The 21,984-nt window shown below is 35.3% G+C and overlaps 1 protein-coding gene across 1 annotated transcript in view; it reads left to right on the top strand.

Annotated features, from left to right (window-relative positions):
• LOC116168040 (protein O-mannosyl-transferase TMTC2) overlaps window positions 1-21,984 on the top strand; it is a 184,275-nt gene that overhangs the window by 157,346 nt on the left and 4,945 nt on the right. Inside the window, exons 8-9 of the mRNA XM_031483693.1 lie at window positions 2,648-2,732; window positions 15,587-15,765. Coding sequence (XP_031339553.1) covers window positions 2,648-2,732; window positions 15,587-15,765 — 264 coding nt within the window. The remainder of the gene's footprint in view (window positions 1-2,647; window positions 2,733-15,586; window positions 15,766-21,984) is intronic.

The raw sequence follows: 21,984 nt of genomic DNA, 5'->3' as shown, positions 1-21,984 counted from the left end.
AAACTGTTAGAGAGAATAAAAAATGAGGAGAGAAGAGATAAACCAGTGGACCAAAAACAGGAAAACAGAATGGAATACACCGGGATAGTTAAAATAACAAAAGAAGAAAGGAATGTGGTCAGATAACATCATTTGAAGCTATAGAACCGAAGTTAAAACAGGCAAAGCCGATAGAAATAGCCTTTAATTCTTATTTGGTTGTCTTTATCTTAGATTAGCGTTAATATTTCGTTTTGTAATTAGGGACATTCTTTGGGATTTTGCTGGTTGTTTTTATAACAGTGGCGTGCCATTCGGTAGAATTCTTTCTATTTTTTTAAGATTGTTAATTATATCGAAATTCGCCTTTATTTCTCTTATATCCATCGTTCCGTTTTTACCCTTTGTCTATTGCTTTTTCCTAAGCTTTTTCTGTTGTTGTACTGATTTTCCCGCTTTACGTTTATTTTCACGCCTATTGTTACTTTCGCCTAGGGTCCTTGATGAATAGGGACGTGTTTCTTCTTCTTTTTATTTTCCGGGCTATTCAATGACCGTTTCTAGTGCGTGCTTGAGGTGCGGTAAAGCTTCAATTTTTCCATCCAAACTGTCACAGAACAACTTCTTTATATGGTGCACTTTTTTAAAATACTGCGAATAAAAAATAATAATGTGTATATTGGCAGATTCCCAAAACTAATTTCCTTCATTAAAAATTGATTATGTACCAAAAATCGCAAATATTTTCAAAGGAGAATTAAGCGCGCCAAACGAAAAATATATGCTTTTGAAGGTGCGATCTTAATTTGTCAAAGCTTGTGTCATTAAATATGATGTGATTGCCATTCTTGGCCTGTTTGGGGTTTGCATAGGAGTAGACTGATATAACTTATGTAAGAGTAAGGCTCCATTTTGATTGTTCACGTTAAAGATACCAAAACACATCGGCCAAGGGCGTGTACTTTTTTGAATGAATGAATGAATTCGTGTCCACCAAAACTTGACCTCAGGGATTCGATAACCTTATTGTACAACAGGTTAAGGAGCAGGTAGCTACCTTTCTAAGTAATTAGCGGTTTTCGTAAATAAAGCATTAGGTGCAACTTTCTTCTTTAGTAGATTTCTTCCAACGATGCAACGCACGCCTAAGCTTACGTTGGTGTCCTGTCACGGTTGCCAAAATATTTCGAATTCTCTAGGACATTTCAATGTCAGTCTAAAAAAACACTCTATTATTTAAAACTGCCTACTACATATTTTACAATGAAAACATTGGCACAAAGGCAACAAAATACAGTAGTATAGTACAACTTTGTTTTGTTTATGTTCCATCTTGGCTGTTGTCATGGCGCCTTCCATAATATGACAGATTATAAATAATTTTTAGTCTATTCGACTACAACATTTCATATAGAAATAGTTGGAGCGTTGTATAAAAGATAAAGTATCGGACCTGGTGAATTCTAAAAGCATTTGTGGAGGTGAGGGACGAGTATATAATTTCTGTTTCTGTTAATTTGTCGCATTTAATGTAACCTACTCGTTACCCCACTCTGCGCTTTTTAAAGATCGAGAACCTCAATGAGGTGGTTTTAACATTATTAATGGCAGGGACCGTCTCCGCTTTTACTTGAAGACCTCGAAAGTAACAGTTTAGGCTATGGCATTTAACCATTATTTGCTCTATTCGGGCACCCATTAGATCACGCAACACTTTCTGTCATCAACTGAAGCACTAACAAAAATGTGTGTGAAATCCACACACGCACGTACATTTAAAAACATTATAATCGAGCCTTTTTATTAAAAACGACGAACAAAGGCCCTTGGGTTACCTCTAAAACCACTTATTAGCAGGTTTGATACGGAAACCGTGTTTGTGGTTTCAATTTTATTATTCAATCGAGAGATTGTAACACGGTTCCTGATGTACATATCCATATTTCAGGTGTAACCTACGTATTCCACTGTGAACACGCGAGGTATTAGTATTTACCTAGGCTAGCAATAAATAAAACATGAGGGTAAACTATTGAGGAACTGCACTTTTGTTGCCATAAATGTCTTTAATCAAATCAATATCAACTTCTAACTGTTTCAAATTATATGTCATTATGTAAAATAACGGCATCTAAAATTTCTACGTTAAATACGTACGTTGCTAGAAAATTGCTTTGGAAGTATTTATGTAGTCTACCCATTTTTCTAACATAGCTTATAAGAGAACACGCAATTTTGATTAAAAGGATATCGATGACTATATAAATCATTGCAGTTCAATTTAATCCTATAACAAAATTTTGCTATATATGTGTTATCAGTTCGCAATAACTTTTTGACTGGTTCCAATTCGAACTTTGTCGATAATAAGGAAAAAAAAATGCAAGGATGTCACAATTTCAAGCCGCCCGCGAAATTTGTGGAAAAATGCGCCTACTCAATTTAATTGTGAACGAAAGTCATTTGCAAATGGGAGGTGGAAAAAGAGAAGCCGAGCTTGAAAAAAAATTGACGCATCTTAACTTCAACGTAAAAATTACACAGAAACGGGAGCTTGATTTTAATGGCTCAAACACTTGAATTGTTTCCAAATTACCCGCCTTTCCGTTTTTCATTTAGCAAATGGCTCGAAGCAAATTTTAGAAGTGATCGCTTATACTCGTTTCAGGTGAGCCGGGTCGCGGAGGCCGAGCAGTGGTTCCGAAGGGCGCAACGTTTGGCCCCCCAGGATGCAAGTGTTTATCACTATTACGGTAAGTTGTACGTACAGATTTAATTCAACTGTAATTTTAAAGTGGCGCTTCTTTATAAATGTTACAATTCCTCTTCGGAGATGTTTATTTGGCGCTTTGGGAATGTCCAGGTTTACGCTTCTCTAAAACGCGGTCGAGGGATCTCTACGACCCGCATTATACGACGACATTCTACACGAACAGTTTGTTACGGAAAATTTCTTCGACCGAAACACGACTTTCTACTTTAATTTTAACGCAAAATTACGAGACGGGGACTTGTAAATTTTAGTTGGTTGCCCAGAAAACTTCAAGAACTTGTTTATAGTGTGTACTCATATGCGAATATTGCGATGCCAATTATTCAATTAAGTTGCATCTTTCTTAAATGCTAGCATATAGGAAGGTAGAAAAACCACCATCTAGATCATTTCTGATCGCTTGCATGCAAACTCTGTGATGGTGCACTGGTCACGGACATTTCTCCGATACTTTGTGGTTTTACAGTATCACTGGCCTTAAGAAATTGGACATAAAATAGGTCGTTAAGTTTCCTTTACATTAATTCTGTATAAGACGACTAACTTGCTTTCCTGCGGGGTGAAAGATGCGATTGTGTGATTTTCAAGGCAGACATTTTTGGGGCCTAATGAAAATTAAGCTACAAAATATACATTATTTTAGCAGCTGGAGGCCATTGCAATATTAGTAGGTAACAAAACACGGAATGCGGTGTTTAATTTAAATTTTAACGCAAAATTTACATTGTAATTAAATATTCGCACAGCAAGCTTCGAAGTTGGTGTGTTTAGTATACACAAAGGTCACAATTACCGATGGATATTTTAAACTTTTAGCAATAGACGATTTATATTACTGTTTGTACAAATGATACGGTACGTATCATTTAGTTTCAGTGGAAAGAGGCCTTTTGATTGCTTTTACCAATGATGAGTAACTCGCTATCAAAACATGCTTGCTATATAGAGCTTCTTGGAGGTCCTTTTTGTTTTTTGTAGATTGTGTTATCTACCTTGATATTGTAAGCTTTTCATAGAAAATTACCTTACGAATACTGCAAGTCATTCATGCACGTTAATTGTGTCTTTACCAAAAATAATTTTACCAAAATATTCCCCGTTCCATGGTGGAATTTGGAGGAGGGGCTGTTTTTTTCCTTTTTAATGCATAAAATTTACAAGAAAAATCATATGAGGTTTATGGGATCGTGCAATAATTTCTGTGCGAGAAGTACACAAGGAAAAGAGGCAAATCACGAAAAATTCATTTCTCTACCTTTCTGAGCACACTTTTGCTTTGGAATTTCTTAGTGGCCCTCTAAGAGACGAAGACCTTTGTCATCTTCATTTGGTTGCGGAAATATAAATTTTTTAATATTCTAAGGCGGCCCGTTTTCAATAATCGCGTATGGGGAGATCGGACACTCCCTCTGTGGTCATGACTTCATTCAACCCTAACTGGAATGTTTATTTTTTATATATGAAATTCGTATAACAAAATTTGCTAGAAAAAGTATCATATGGGGTTTATTTGATTCTGCAATAGTTTCTAAGGAAAAATGTACACCTAAATAGTATCATATAGAAATTAAAGTACCTATTTAATCCAGAGACAGTTTGTACCTGAAACAGTATTACATATTTTTTAAACTTCAAGAAAGACTTCTCAGATAATTACTTCGGAATGTTTCTATAAAATACAGACTAGAAGATCACCAGGACGCTTTCTAATTTGGTTTCTACTCAAAATACAAATTTAAGAAGAGTCCTAAGTAGATGAAAAGGTGCAATTTGTAGAAAAGTTTCGAATAAGTCTTCTAGAAAAGCTTCTAAGATTTTAAAGCAAAGTCTAATAATTTTAAGATCTCACAAATCTTTCGGGTTCGTCAAGAAGGCTAATGTTTAATTCCAAAGAGATTTAAACAAAATTTTGAGTACAATTTTCTAAGAATACATCTAATATGTCATTGAAATTGGATTTTTTTCAAGAAAATTCGTTCAATTTCTGAAACAGGTTTTCATAAATTCTAGTAACGCTCCTTTTTTATAAGTTCTCTATTTAATAGAAAGTTATCAAAAAAAACATCTAAAGTAAGGGTTTCAATATGGATTACTGCAACGATTTCTAGTAAGAGAAGTACTAAACAATATTTGTTGGCAAAATGAAGTATATTTTGCAGAATCCAAGGGAATTTTAGAAGAAAATTATGCGTAACAGTCACAATTTTAGAAAATCTAAAATAAAACGTAAAGAATAACATATGGGTATAGGGAATGTAACAATTATGGTCGATGTAGAATTTTTTCAACATTTGAAAGTGCAGAAAAATAAAGCACGTTTCATTTGAAAAAATCAACTTTTACGGTTTGAAGTGAGCATTAGTTTTAAAACACCCTGTAGAAAACCGATCAAAATCTAAATCATTTTCATGTAGCATCAAGTCAGTATTGTTGATTTTTGAAAACCTTTTTAAGTTCAAGTCAACGGAGTTATAGGTACAGGGTAAAAAATTTTGAAAAATCTTGAATAACTTGAAAACCTTTGATGCTGGGTATGGTATCAAGCGACGTAGATTTTCATGTAAATTTCGAAAATGCCATAAAATACTGAGTCGTTGGTTTTAAGTTAATTTTTTCTTAATCAGTGGCCGGAAGGACCATAAGTTATATAAATTTTTGTGTTAAATGATAATTTTCGGCCCAACCATACAAATACGTGGATATGTCATTAGTCTATTAATCTTATTATACAGGGTGTGAATTTGAAAACTTCTCACCACAGATTTATCGAAAACTAGCTGTTTGTCAAGGGGGACAACTTTTTAACCAAAAACTACTTCACCCCCTTACACCCTCTGCCCCACCAGGGTCATTCCCTTTTACGTTTTCACACACGTCAAACCTTGCATTGTCGATTATCGTTCTTACAGTTTTATAACTTGTTAGGGGACTTATTTTAAAACTTAAGATGTTAAATAAAATAAATATAGTGCAAAAAATGCCGCCCTCTAAAGCTGCCGCCCCTAGGCTCGTGCCTAGTGTGCCTCTATGTAAATCCGTCACTGGTCTTGTACCAATTTACATGTTAAAAATTGTAAAAGTGCATGGTTTTCCTTTTCAGGAATTTTCATTTTTTTTATCTCTCTTAATAGCGGGTGAATAATTAAAGCTCTTTCTTTCTAAATGATCGAGATAATGAGTTACATTATTATCATCCCCTAACCCTTCATGATGTCCAGCATTGCGTTACTTCGCAAGCGTTACATACCGTTTATTTAATATCCCCAGCCCAGCAAAATATTTTCTTTGTCGTTGTTTTAGCATTAGCCATAAATTTGTTGATATGAAAATATAATTGTGGCACATGAAAAATGTTCACACAAAACGCCACATAACCAGAACGTAAAGCTATTTAGATTTTAAAACTGCACAACCAACCATAAGCCATATTTCATTATGTTTAAAATATAACGCACGAGTCGGCTAAAGGTTTTTTCGCGTCCTATATTTTACTGAGTCTTCGTAATTAAACGGGCATTGCTTTTCTTTGAGTTGTATCTGTATATAAACAGGTCAAATTCCCTTTGTGTCTTCGGAAAGGTGGAGGATGAAACAATACGGTAAACAAGGTTCTCTCCTCCTCCGTATTTATCGTTACACAAGGAAATCGTTGCCTTTATGGCTACCTTTGTTGCCAAGTGTCTCTAGGGGTAACATTTGGAGCTTAAGATTGCTAATTATTTTTAATACAGTGAGGATTGCAAGCTGTACATGAATTCTACTTTTGTTTTGTAATGGTAATTGACGATGTGCGAATTCAGTGTGTGATTTATTTTGCTTAATTTAATAGCGATAGCAATTTGAATAATGAGCGGATGCAGATCGATATAGTAAGGGGTTGACGCGATACAAGTGAACGGCTTGTTCGTGGCGATTATTAAATTACATTCAGGCGCTTCAAAATCGGTATCGTTTCACGATAATTGGACACGAACTACACTGCAAACTGCCGAAACGTCATTTCATACTTCCGCCTCACGTAATTGATGTGCTGATTTCTTAACCCCCCGACATGTACCATTTGGTACTAAACTCCTAAACTTTGCAAATTGAAGTTTTTATTTATCGGCGTTTTTATAACTAAAGTGGAGAAAAACTCGAAGCATTACCATAACGAAGTCATCTATTATAAATCAACCACGTAAAAAACAACAAATCTTCCACGACTGATAGATCGCGACAACGACGCGAAAAATCTTCGCCGCGTCACCGAAGTACACCCCCAATATTAATAAACGCAAATAAACAACTGTAATTTTTTTACGCGCGAGTGAATTTTCGTAAGCCCTTCTGAATTTTCTATGTAATAAATTTTATTACGGCCTTATAATGTAATAAAGTTTGTTAATGGAAAATGTTAAATTTTGTTAAAGCAGTAACCGTATTTGCACTTATATTACCTTTAATCTCGTAAACAAAAAAAAATGACATTTAATTTATTCATTGATTTACAGTTTTCATATTTGGGAAATATGAATGTTTTTAAATTTATACCCCGGCCGGGCGTATACCGCGTAAATTAATGACAATTTCATTTATAAAACAACGTCATAAAAGTGCTTTGTGCGGCACTGTAATGGAGGCTTTTTTGATCATTTCCGCAGCTTCGTGTCGTTTAATTTTGTTCTACCTCTTCTCGATCTTTCGTGTTTATTACGCACTCTAATCAATTCATGATTCCTCAGTAAGGAATATTATTTATTCTATCGTAATGCTTTATCAACTACGTTTTGAATTTGAATCATTATAATTTTGTAGTACACCACTAACAAAAACTTATGCTATAGATAACGGGATAATTTCCTCTAACATTGGTTGCACATTTTCGATTCCTGGCTTAACACTCAATCATTTTTTTGAATTTTTCCTACGATATTTCATTTACATCATCATCAGGAAATCCTACCCCAGTACCTCACAGCGTCCTACGAACAGTAACAAAAAAGCCCCAGGTTTCTTTTGGGTGACCGTCTGCCTGTGTGTGTGTTTATGAGGAGCTTTAATGTTTCCCTGGTGTCCACCTCCGGGCATGTGGCTCAGTGGGAGAGCGTTGGACTACTTAGCCGGAAGTCGGGTGTTTGAACCTGGGCTGATGTAAGAATTTTTCATCTGTGATGGGAATTTCTGTAGATAAGCTTCGAGCTTTCTGCCGGCTACTCCGAATTAGGTTTTCCTGTAGTTTTCCTAATTCGTAAGGAGTAGTATAGAAGAACTTTAGACCTTCTGCAGGGGCACCTTTAAAAGGCATTATGCGGGTCACTCTGTAATTGGGCGCAAGCCTGATGAGGGCCCATAACAAGAGGGGGATAATAAATAAATAAATAAGTTAATTAATTCATATTTTTTGTAGGCGCGATGCTGTTGGTATCGAATCGATTCCTTTGTCCTTCTTTTGGATCTTCTTATCACAGAATAGTACTCGGCTAAAGCCTCTTCCCATGTTTCTCCGCGCCTCTGTCGTTTGGCTTTGTTGAATAGTCTTCTGGCTCGATGTTTTTCTAGTTGCTCAGTCCACTAGAGAACGTAACCCTTTAAATGCGGTGCACGTGTTTAGTATGCAGTACCCAGAAAGTATGACCTCGAGTAACTCTCACTTTTGACAGGAAAGCCCATAGAGCCTTCTCCATCCCAGCTGGCGATTAGGTTAGCCTGGTCCTTACCCTCAATGCCGAAAACTATCAGCCTCCCTTGAAGTTGAACCTTCACGGCTGTGTGGGAGAGACATCATTACTCAGGAATTTTGCGCCAACAAGCGCCGCTTGACAACCACCAGGTCTTCAAGCTCCCCCGGGATCCAGATGGCAGCCTTTCGGAGCCTAGGAAGGCAGTCTTCCTGCATGTAGCCTCCCACAATTGTGGAAGCTTGCCAATCACCTCCTTCACCCACTCAAGGGTTTTAGGATCTCGCCCCTCTAACACCTGAACCGGAGTGCTATTGTAGCGCCTTTCAGTGTGAACAGATGCTGGTCATTTGTACCATATCCACCTAGTTAGCCGTCAGCCTACCGAGAAGGTGGTTATTGGTATCTATAATCGCTACCTTTGGTCAGCGACCTTCATTCTCCTCTTCTGCTCAGCTGCCGGGATTGTCGTTGAGCCTCGGTGACCTGTAAGATAGGTTGAGGGGTATCCTGGGACGCGCCCTCTGGTTTACTGTTTTGTTTCCAAAGTGTTACTAAGGAGGTTTTTTGGAAGAGGTTTAAAGAGAGGCTTCCAATAAGGAGGTTTCAAAGTAGATTTTTATGAAAGAACAGAATTCTATGGCTTTCCACAGGGGAAGGTATCGAAAAACGTTCCTTGCAAAATGTAGTCGTGACTTTTCTGGAGACTTTGCAAGTGACTGTTCTGCTAGAAGGGTTTAAGGCTTTTTTTCTCTATTATTTCCAAAAAACATTATGGGATCACTCTGATGAGGGCCCAGAACAAGATGGACAATAAATAAGTAAATTTAGATACGGATATACAGACAGAGTTATTCGACACGTGGATCGTCTGTCCTTCTTTATCCGCAACCCGGTAAGTCAAGAAGTGGGATTCGCGACATCTGACTACAAGTCTTTTACTTACATACACCACAGAGGTTCTACAGCGAAAAATGAGTGCGTTTCGACGTTTTATGCAAAAAGCACAAAATTAAACACAGCACTTTCCTAGTCGAAACTGTATGAATTTCAATTACATTAATCCAAAGTAACGGATTTTCGTGCATGCTTTAAATAAGAGCAAATAAATCTAGTAAATGGGAAAATGTATAAAGCTTAATGAATAACATAATTATTGTAATCAAAATTCAATTTACGTTGAGGTAAATGTAGGGAAATTTATAGGCGCATGACACATGGTAGCGTAAACATTTAAAAGAAACCTGATTTTTATGCATCAGCACTAAGCAGTCGGTTAAATTTTTCCACTGTTGCACAGTTTTGTCAATTCATTGCAAATTTGTCTATATATTATCTGAAAAATTAGAAATTGCCATCATTTTTATTCCTCCTAGCAGGCAGTGGGCAAGCTGGAAATCCCTAATTTTTCAGTATCAATTTTGTAAGTTAAGGGGGTGGTAAATAAACATGATTAAAATGATGTTTTATGCTTTTTCATTCGCCCCTTTCTTTTTCTTATTGCAAAGATTCTTCTACAAAAATCCCATTTATACAATTTATATATTATAATGCCATCTGTCCAAAGTTGTATGGCGAAGTATTGAAATCCTAAAGAAGTAAAACTTTTCTTTCTTATTACCCAGAATTGAATGAAAGATGGGTATTTGTGGGAATTAATTTGAATAATACTTAGTTACACGGACATTATTGCAGTAACAGAACATCGTTACAGATCTCCAAAAACCAACAATTCTATGCCCCAGGTGCCACTACTAGAACGCAGTGTATATTGCTTTTGATGCTTTAGGTAACACTGCGCTTGTAAATACAGATAAAGCAAAACGAAAAGGGCCGTGAACCCGCTTTAAACTTTACCTATATTAATACAATTTAAAGGAAATTTACATTGTGTTGTTTATGTTTTAGTTTTGTTTGTTTTCATTTACTTGTTCCTACCTTTGGCGTTTTTCTCTTAAGTACATTTTTAAATAAATCCCAGGAGTATATATAAAGTGCTTCAAAGAAAAACATTTTAAGTTTCATATAATGTAATAACAACATTACAAGGCTTTGCCTTTTGTTTCAAAATTGTATGTTGTATCCAGTTGCTACTCTAAAGAGCATACAACAAAAGGGAAACGGAATTAATTTAGTTCATTTTCGACTTCCGCGAGTAGCATAAACGAATTGTGAGGTTAAGACCAGCGCAGGAAAAAAAAGGCGAATCTGAGACCTAAACAAACAGTGGAAATTTTAGAAACCAACTGAATTATCCGCAAAGTGCGATGTGCATGTGGAGGTTCTGGATGCAACTCTCCACAAACGCATAGGGGTTAAAAATTTAAAAAAAATCCATAATACAATTCCCAATTACCTTAATTATTGTAATTATTTCGAAAACAAATTACCTTTGAATTAAAACCGTCTACCACTACTGCTATAACGCGTTCAGCTCCTTTTAGTGACGAAGTTGTTGCATTAAGAAGGTCTAAAAAACCTGGCGTGAAGTACCTCTCCAGTTCGTATCATATTCTCCTCAAGTTCCCATAAAGCTTTCCTAATATTCAACGTTCCTCTCTAGTTTCTCTTTAAATTCTCTCTTCTCCAATCCTTCTCCGATTCTCCGCTCAAATTCCTTACACACTCTCAATCTCTAAGCTTCTACACCCTAAGCCCTTTAAATTACCCTAAAATTAATTGTTCCTCTCAAGTTCTTGTTTAAATCTTGCTTATGTGTCCTAAAACTTTCTATTAAGTTCCTTAAATTCTCCTCAAGTTTCTTCATGTTCCTCTCAACTCTAAACTTTCTCGAATTTTACTTGTAAGCGTCTTCATTGAGTTCTTGTACGTACAGAGAATCAGTCCCGTCAAGATTTTCATTAATCACAAAAGACAAACGAGTGTGGTAATGTCAACACTGAAGAAAAGATCACTTTCCTTTACAATCACAATTCAACTGAAGAAAGACATCGGATCCTAATATCAAGTGAATCTATTGATGAAGAAACTGTAAATAAGTAAAAGGAAAAGACAATTGTATCTTCTTTAAATATCAACAACAATCATTTGATTTGGAAGTAATGATTTTTTTAAATTTAAAGAAATGATTTGAGTTATCGCTTACCTCCATCGTTTCATACATAACTGTAATTGGGGTGTCAGTGTTAAAAAAGGAAGAAGTGGCCAGGAAAAGTTATGTGGAGAAATAAGTAGATGAAATGAGACCAAGTAGGTATTTCATTCATAAGTTTATTCAAATGTCCAGTTTTGATGGAGTTCAAGATAATAGGATAAATCTTTTATTGATGCGAATGGGTTTTATAGGGGGATTCTAAGTATCAGAGATATATTAAGTGTATTAGTTAAAAATTCGATGCTGAAGTTAGTACATAAAACGAATTCATTTTTTCTAAAGACAAAATAAATTTGCTTTTACAAGATCTTTGTTTAACCAAAATCCGCTTATACCTAAAACAAACTGTTGGTACAAATTTACTTATGAGCATAGCCATCAGCCAATTTTGGAATGTTTACAGAAACAGAGCGTTCATTTAAAGAGAAACGAAAAATTATTAACAATTTGTTCAGCAATAGTACTTGATACGAGTAGAAAATTTCAAAATGTGTTTGGTCACCGGTTGTGAAGGCATTACGTAGTTAAATAATTTCCGTTAAAAGCTTTTATGGAACGCCTTTGTTCGCCTAACTCATTTTCGTAACAATAAAAACCTATTACTGTAGTTCAAAACGGAAACGTTTACCTCTATGAAAAGTTTGGGGGGGAAAATTTATTCAAAGAAAATAGTCCTTGTCAATTATCCTTATTCAAACACCTCTAGAAAATTTATGACTCGAACTTTTCCGGCGGGCTTTTCTGTCTTATAACATTACAGGATACATATGAAATGTGAATTCTACTACCCCAAAGGTGTTAATGGTGGTGTTAGAGCCGTACATAAATCTCAACAAAGTTACTTTCTTTCAAGACCCTTTTCTGCCGGAACCGAATTGCTCTGTTTTTATATAGTATTCCCAAAATTACGTATAGCAAAACTACAGTACATTTTAGTTACAATCGATACTTTTGATACGGAGGGCAATTTATTGCGTACACACCGCAAGGATGGTTACGAAAGGAGCATGATAACACCCTAGGATATTTGAATTAAGTTACTTCCGCAAGATTTACCGCCAACTATTTGGGGACTTGATGTTTATTGAAGGGTGCTTGATAATTTTCCTACAGATTAGTATTGATTTTGCCAGGAGTTTAAAATAACGTTAAGGAACCCCATTTCTTTGCAATTTATGTTAATAATAAGGTTTCAGTCTGGAAATACAGTAATTGTGTCTTCCATTAAAAAAAGTTTTCTACATTTGAATAAAATAATAGCTCTAAGTGTATAATAATTAGATACTTACACCTAGTAGTGACGCCAATGGTTTTCCCGTTCATGTCACATTTTATACGCGTTTAATCCAGAAACAAATAGACCATTAAGCGTTTTTAATATCGGCATTGAAAGCTAGCTGGAAGCTCTTCGTGGAATAATGGAGCAGGAATCATATGAAATGTGAACATTTTGATTAAACCGTGACACACAGCTGCTCCAGTCATATGCGAATTTTAGCATGATATTATATGTGTAGTAACAGAACTGTTCACTGTAAATTGTCACTGTTAGTGATTACTCGCTTTGATTTCATTTTTCATACGTGAAATCGAAATTAACCCGTCAGTGTGGTTGAATTGACGCCTAAAGTAAGACATTTCAATTTAATTTCTTTATGGCTCAATTACGTTTTTATATTATACGAAACTGTTAGTAAAAGGTTCAGAGAATTGATCGTTAAAGGCCATTAATTATACGTTTCAGTTTTCTGAATAAAATATGTAAGCTGGCTGCATTAGTTCACCGTTATTACTTCATCTAGCTACCGTAAAATTTAGATTACTTCTCGAACAACGGCGTGTATCGGAATAATGGTGTCTGAGCATTATGCAAAAATCTTGAACTTGCATTGCTTCGTTTTTACAACTTCTTAGATACTCCAGATGCATACAGCAATAGTATTTTGCGTGTTTTTTTCATTTTTCTGGGAGTTAAGTAACAATAAGCAATCATTAACCAAATTTAAACGCAGCCTGAAATTATGGTTAAAATCGCAGGAATTTTACTCATTAAAAGAGTTCTATAGCTTTCATGATACCAATTCTTAGTTCACATTTCATCATCCATATTATTTCTATTTCTATTCACATTATTAAGGAAAAAAAAATAAAATATTATTTTTTAGTTATTGTATAAGCGCTCTATTTTCTTCCCGACACCTGTAATAGGTTTCTTCTGTTTATTTTATAATTTTATTTATACTGTTAGTTAATTGGTTTGTACAGAAGTAGGGAATAAATCATTATTATTATTATTATTATAATGGAGAAAATTGGCGGATTTTTTTAGAAGCAGAGAATATGATTTATTTTAACAATATATGTAATCCCCCTGGTAATCACCAAAAACAGTACAATACTTATCTCTGTGCCACATTCTCTTCTTGAATAATAAGCGAGAATCTTTGACACAGCAATGGTTCAACCTTTGGATCTTCCGTTCTCTGAATTATGTTTCGATTTCTTAAAAAAATGTTTCTTTACATTGCGGTTGTAATCTTATAGTCTATTTCACTTATATTTTCGGTAAATTTCCGGTTTTTACACTGTTTATGCAACTTATTTGCCCCTTATCTCTGGCGCTATTAGGTTCTAATGATGGCGAAATCTTGAAAGAGTGAACGTTAAATTTTACACTGCACCCGAGGAAAAGGATAAGTGGATAAGAATCGCAGAGTGCGTTCTATATAAAAAAAACAATCCAGGATTGCTTTGATGGCTTGCGGAAAGAGAACGTAAAAACGAACAGGCAAAAGGTGTCCTAATTAAGGAAGATCGACTTATACCGATTTGCTCAAGGGTGCCAAAAAAATAGCGCTGGAAAAGGAACCCAGCCAGGCCGTGAAAGCGGTTCAAAAGACCAAGGACGTCAGATCAGATACCAAGGGAGCGAAGAATAGGCTCCAACAAGAAATGAGCTGGGCGAATTGCACGAATAGGTGCGCAAAGCAAGAAAAAGTGGCGATCCATCTACGAGACATCGACGAAATCGACAATTTTGAAGTCAGACACCCTTGATAAAATAGTGACCAGACCGATAAGAGAGCCAGAGGGAAGGCAATAGGGCCGCCACGATCTTTCTGGAAAGGAAGGGGGACCAGGAATGCATTGAACCGTTTTTTGGTTGATTTTTGGACGCGTATGGTTACTTCAAAGATTAAATCTAAAAGTGTTTTGCAAGTTTCAACTTGACAAATAAGTGCTAAAAAATTATTAGAACTATTTCAAAGTTTCAGCTCAGATTTACCTTTGTAAAGAGACTAGCGGATTATTTTAGGTGAATTTCTGATGAAAGTCTAATAAAAATAAAAATGTGGATTATTTCCTTTTCATGCGTAAATACAGCTCATGGGATTAAAAAGGATATTTTGCGGTATAATCTTCTGTCGTCCTCGTCGTCTCTTATTTCAAACCTAATCGTCTAAATTGTATAAAAATAATGAAAGATTGCAGAGGATTTCATGGCGTTGGCACGATTGTGATGTTTAGAAACGACATTTTGAAGAATCCTGTAACGTAGGGTTGGGATCAGGGAGAGACATCAGTAAACGACGTATACGTGCCGACTTGTACACAAAATGTTAACGACGTCATCCCCGTTTCGCTCTCAATTTTATGCTCTTGCATTTGATGCAATTTAAGAAGGCAATAAAGAGCACACGTTAAAAATTTTAAATGCAAATAATATTCGTTTAACTGCTCTACATCAAGAGCAATCTTTTTATTGTCGGATTTGTGTGCGATTTTGTTGCGCTACTCTTTTTCCGTGTATTCGTAAGATACGAAGCTCCCTCAATTTCCCAGAGTCATAAAAGAGATTCGCTTGCTAGAAGGTTATATATCCGGGGATATGTTGGGTTTGTATGTAGGTAATATTAAGAAAATTAATAGCGGAACGAAATATTTCAGTTAAGCTCGAAACTACTTTTCTTCATGAGCTGATATTTCTTGTTAGCTTAATAGAGCGCATTTTTTTAATATCAAGCCTAATCCATTCTTTTGCTTCTCTTTTGTCCGTAGGTGAATTCCTCGCGTCTCGCGGACGACATAAAGAAGCTGCGGATATGTACGAAAAAGCTGCGGAATTACGGCCAAGGGATTATGAACTGGCCGTCGCCGCAGCCACGGCGATGAGACAAGCTGGAAGACAAGATGATGCGGAACGATGGTATCGTCAAGCTGTCTCATTAAAACCTCAGGCAAGTTATAAATGTACATTGGAGTAAAATAAATCTAAAAACCCTTTCTGGGATGAATTATAGCACGAAAGGGCTTATATTACATTCCTTTCTAGTTATTTATTGACTCTTCCTAGTGTAACAAAACCAGAATCTATTTCGAAGTTATACGATCTCTATGCGAGATTAATTTGATTGATTGTAGCGTTAACGCATAAATCTCTGACTTCTAGAGTTTACGCCGGAGAGATAATTTAGTTATGCCAACCTGATGCGAATTTATCTTACATTCGTTCTTATTAACCGAGAGAGAGAGGGAGGAAACGTGCCGCAAAGGATCTGTATTACAAATTATAATACCCATTAGCTTTATCCTTGCGTCTTGCAAGAAACCGCCACCTTTCGCTGTTACAATTCGTCAAATTTGACTTGCAAATGTTACGCTGCAGCATTAATTGTTCATGACGCCGCGTTTACGTACGAAATTTTAATTTGAGTGGGTGTGAGATTGATATGAACAGTTGAACACACTAATCAAGGACCCGTGTCACGGAAGTTGGTGACGCCTTGAAAGCCGGACGGGCCAAACTTCTACCTGTTGTATTTTATCCTGTCTGTCATATCTGATCAGCAACAACACCCCCTTTAGAAATGTGAAATTTGCTGACATCAAATTCAGTACCTATATTGTATATAGGATCGTCCAAACCACTACCTGCCTGTTGTATCTTACCTTTAATAAAAAGTTTTGTATTGTGTCTTCTTTGCACCAATTGTTTTTAGAAGTGGGATGATGTTTTCATTTTCCCTTCTAATCTATCATTTATAGTAGCAATTATAGAAAGTGTATTTCATGTGATAGAGAAATGGATCCCAAACTCTTGTGAGCTTTGAACTTGAGTTCCACTACGATTTTCTTTAATATCTTTGTACATTTAAAAAATAATGAGAAAAATGACAGAAAGAGGTAATGAAAATTCGATACATATAGCTTAATAATAATTTAAAAAATCACCGCTCGTTTATAAATTCTGTTTCAAAATTTTTAAGCTAAATAAGGGTTTACGTGGACGTTTATTTTTTATGCTTGCAGTGAAGTATATGAATTATTATAAACAATTGTCATCAACTGTAAATTTACGATATTTCATTAAATTCGCGTAGAAAAGCTCTATCACTTTTTGTAAGAAACATATGTTTCCATTTAAACATTTACAGTGTCTACTTCCAATAACAGCACACGACGATAATAATTAAAGACATTCAATTACAGTCATTTTATAATATTTGAGTCAAAGTTTTTAGTGATGCAGCATCCACCATAATGGAATTGTTGCAACAGTACAAATGCATGTGTTGTCGCTAGGGCCGAGTACAATTTAGAGATTGTTTTCTTTTTAAATCCTCTAACTAGTGATTTAACAATTATTATTAAGATAAGATTAACGTCACCCGTAGGAATAATACCTAAACAAATTAAAAACGTGATCACTCGTGACGGACGAAAGATATCAAGATATCAACTTTTTTCACCTTGTATCTCCGGAACAAAGTGCTTTTTCAAAAATCATCCAAAGAATTCATAGAATACTCGACTTTTTGCCGCATTTTAACAAACAGCCTATTAGTACGGTAAATCTGGCACGAAAAAGTGTCGTTTTTGGAAAAAAATACCTTATAACTTTTTTTTGCATACATCGTTAAAGTTGTCTTAGAAAAGCTTAACTCCAAAAATCCGGGATGGTACCGTGGGGCAATTTTGATAAAACTCAAAAAGTTTTTGGATTCGATTTATCTCGAAAACGGTGAGTTTTTGAAAAAATTTCATTGAACAAAAAATGTTGTGGACATTTTGTCTACAACTTTTGTCATTGGGCGGATGCTCTAACGTGAAAAAGAATTAAATGGATGGCGCCAAAGTTACTAAAAAACGGTTTTTCTACTTTTTCACCGAAATACCTGAATCACAATCTCCGTTTTAAACACTCAAATGCGTGCGAAAAAAGGCCTTTAAAACACACGTGCTTTAAAGTTGCTAAGTAACGATACTTCAAGTATGACTTTTGAAACTGTCATCTGGATGAAATAAAAAATTTTCTTAGGTCGCTTTCTGTAAATGCAGAACATTTCTTTGGCTTTTGTACCTATCCTTTGGTTGAAACTTTCACAAACGCGCGTAATTTAGGGTATGCTTCCAAATCTGTTCCACTTTTTAATAGCAGCATTGCTTTGAAGTTTTGAATGAATGCACCAAAATATAGAAGATTTAAATACCTTTGACATTTCCTTCATATATGCCAGCATTATCGATTAATTTAAGACTTTATTCATAAGTAACTTCCTATTCATCCATGGAAACAACTTTTCATATTCTTTATAATAGGCTTTACTGGAGTTGGATTTTACACCTACCAACGTTTGTTTAGATTTTACAACAACCGATTTAATGGACGGTGTATTATCTTTTTCAATGGAAATCGTTTAATTTACCAAGACGATGATTTTTATAAGCAAACGTCAAGTGACATTTCCATGGCAATCGTGAAATTACGAACACCCAGCCCACTTCATTAGACATGTATTCGAGTATAACGTCAATATGACTTCATTGTATTTCCTATTTTTAAATTATACTGCAGGTATAATAAAAAATACTATAAGATACACGTGTATAATTGGTCTTTAAAGCACTTGCAACGTTAAAGGCACTCCGCTTTGCGTCGTGCCCTTAAACTCGTTGCGCGTGCTTTAAAGACTTGATTATACACTTGTATCTTAATATACTATTTCCTCGCAAGATGTTGACTTGACCTACCCTTCTCAAGTCGCCACTAGACTCCAATGTCAATAAATAAAGAGTCTGACTCAAGTGTTGCAGGATCAACGTCAAATTCATCAACAGCATCCATATTGGAGTAAAATCGTGGAAACAGCCACCGAAAAAAAGCAAAGACAGAAAAGAAACCAGCCACGTTGATAAAATTGGTTTTTCTTCGATTTTGTATGATCAATAAATGATAGTCTTGTCTTATTGAGTTAAAAAAAATATGTTTACTTATTATTTCTTTTATTTTTAAATTCTTCATGAACTTTTTCCATTACTAAACGCACAGGGTAACGCACAACTCCATTTAACTTCTACAACTACAATACAATATTTTAAATCATTCCCACTGTAACTTAGCAACGGTCCATTGTACGTAAAAAAAGTGTATATGCATTTTGTAGGTTTTTTCACGGCCAATAACTTTTTCATTTGCAATTGTGAGGAAAAAAAGTAGAAAAACCGTTTTTTGGTGACTTTGGCGCCATCTATTTCATTCATTTTTCATGTTAGAGCAGCCGCTTAACGACAAAAGTTGTAGATAACAATGTCCACGACATTTTTTGTTCAATAATTTTTTTTAAAAAACTGATCGTTTTCGAGATAAATCGGATCCAAAAACTTTTTGAGTTTTCTCAAAATTGCCCCACGGAACCATCCCAGATTTTTGGAGTTTTTCTAAGGCAACTTGAATGATTTATGCAAAAAAAAGTTACAAGGTATTTTTTTCCACAAATTTGTGCCAGATTGACTGTACTATATATGGGGTTTATTTTCTCGAAAATAAGTAATTAGTTTTTTTCCTTATAATGTACTGTTTACGGGTAATAAAAGAACGAATTGAAAAACGCAATTGAAGGGGTTGTTTTTGGTGAATAGAATCCGTCTATATTGGTTTTGTATATGTTTGTTTTAAAATTCCTTGTTTTTAAAGAATTCTGATTTTTTACATTCTCAACCATTAAGTACCACTACACATATTTAAATTAAGTTAATCGTTATTCAATAGTTACATCGTATTTGGTATATTTCTCAAATTAAACTCACTTCAATAATAAAATAACTTTTAATTACTTTGCGTAATTAATATAGAACTACAAAAGTAGATTAACGTAATGTATAGTCTTCCCTCGTTTAAATAAAGGGGACATCCTTGTATTCAATAACTCTCTTTCAAAAGCATACAACTATTTCAACTCTTAAAACTACCAACTACAACTACAATTAAGGTAAACAATGCAACGGAATCGTAGGTAACCCTTCAGTACTCTAAGATAGAGAAGTCTTCTGACAAGCAGAAACTCATCCCTAATGAATAAAATTATCTTATCGAGTCCATTTCCGCATTTATACATCATGAAATGCACTTTAGTTTTGCTATATCGGTTAATTGTGGTGCGCAAATTTTGTGTCGTATTGAAGTATTATTATGAACTAGTCCTGAAACAAAAGAACAAATTACTGCTTGAAAACTAGAAAGTTGAGTGGTAAAGTTCCGCAAGCAACCCTTAGGGCGAGTTAAGCGAACTCTCAGGGTGTGAAGTTGAATAAATACTTGTGAGCGCCGTTGTTCCCCAATTTAAAATTTCATAATTAACCAAATTTGCGTCGGCGAGGATGAGTGATGAGCTCCAGAAAGTTGGGGCAAGGAATCCACCTATTTACTGGAAAATTTATCATAAATTGGGGGTAAACACCGATAGTTCTCAAATAATTGGTTTTAGCTAGTTGAATTAGTTGAGTTGAAACCAAACATCTCCGCGTTTAACTTTTGTTGATAAGAGCTACCCAGACGCCAACACAAATAAAGGTATATCGGGATAGTTCCTTGCGAAGTAACAGTTATCTATCCCCATTACGTAGTTTCCAAACATCTACAACCCATAAATCTTGCCTTATATAAACCGTGTTGATAAAACGTAATTAATTTCGTTGTCATCCTTTTTTGCGGAAAATCGGAAAGGCGTTAGAATATTACAAATTACGGGCGCGTCAGGGATATAAAAGCCACAAGTTAGAAATGGCGAATATCTAAACGGTGATCGCTGTATTCTTTTTGATATCATAAGAAAGGGTTTCCGGATAAAAGGTAGCAAAATTGAGAAGGGTTCAAATAGCTTTCTTATGTATTAAGAACAACGCCCATGAAATATGAATATTTCAGTTCTGAAACTCGCCCATAAAGCACCGCCCGTTCCTTACATTTATGAAAAATATTTTTCCCCTTTCTTTCTTAATAAAGAGCCCATGCGATAGAATCAATAGTTTAATCTCGTTTTGACATTTTTCATTCCTTTGGCCAATCAATTTAAACCCAAACGTAATACGAAACAGTAATTCCCCTAATGCGTTTTTTTAATTAAACATTAGCGTCGAAAATTCCTTAACGTACGGAAAATTATAATTAAAGTGAACCCGGTACTGAATAAACTTCGCTGCTTTGTCATGAATGACAAATAGCGGTCTTTGATATCTTAAACAACTTTTTAATCTCTTACAAAGCAATCAAAATTTCACTTTACTTTCACCCTCTCTCTTGTATGAAATTTTCGAAAGTAAACGTTTGCTTTAGTGCTTTTAAACAAAAAGGTCTGTATCCTTTGTGTCAAAATAAATCATATTTTGATGGAAGGGTATGGAAATGAATTAAAGTTACCTTATCGTCAATGTTCAAAACAAACGTGCGCCTTTATTCTCTTCCTGCTATTTACAAAATTGAGGTAATTTTATATGAAACGACAGTGATGTAGGAAATTAGGGTACTTATTATAATATTTTGAATAAAACTTGGAAAGCATATAAAATTATACATAGAAGATCAAAATTATGACCCCCTTGACAAACTTCCTAGTATATTTACGAGACATTACCCCATTGAATTGCAATTCCTAGTCGTCCTAGTCTCACCAATAACTATTGGAACAGTAGCTTGAATAAACCGCAAAACGGTCTTCTACGTGAAATTCGTCCATGCCCAATATCACGACATGGAAAAACAGCAATTTTTGTACATCCAGAGCTACAAACATTTACACAGGAGTTGACGCAGTACGAAGCCGCTTCAACAACTACACCGTACCTCATGAAATAATCAAGCGCACTATTTCATTTAATGGTAAAAGTGTTAACGTTGCAATTGATCCTCTGAAACCCGCTTTCCTACCCAGAAGCCACGCCAGCGATGAAAAATGAAAAAACTGCACCGGAAGATCATTTTCGTCTTCTAACAACTCGAGTAGGGAGGAAAACCAAACCGCCTGTACGTTTCCGCGACTACAAGAATTAGGTAGTCACTGAGAAGGGGGTACTGTGGCGACCATTAGCGCCAATCGGTACACCCTAGGAAAACAAGCGCCGCTAAAATACCACAAAGTAAAATAGCGGGTGTTTTTGTAAAATAAATTGAATAATAATGT

Source organism: Photinus pyralis, unplaced genomic scaffold (genome assembly GCF_008802855.1).
Source record: "Photinus pyralis isolate 1611_PpyrPB1 unplaced genomic scaffold, Ppyr1.3 Ppyr1.4_LG4, whole genome shotgun sequence".
NCBI classification, from domain to species: Eukaryota; Metazoa; Arthropoda; class Insecta; order Coleoptera; family Lampyridae; genus Photinus; species Photinus pyralis.
This window is presented reverse-complemented; position numbering and strand designations above follow the sequence as displayed.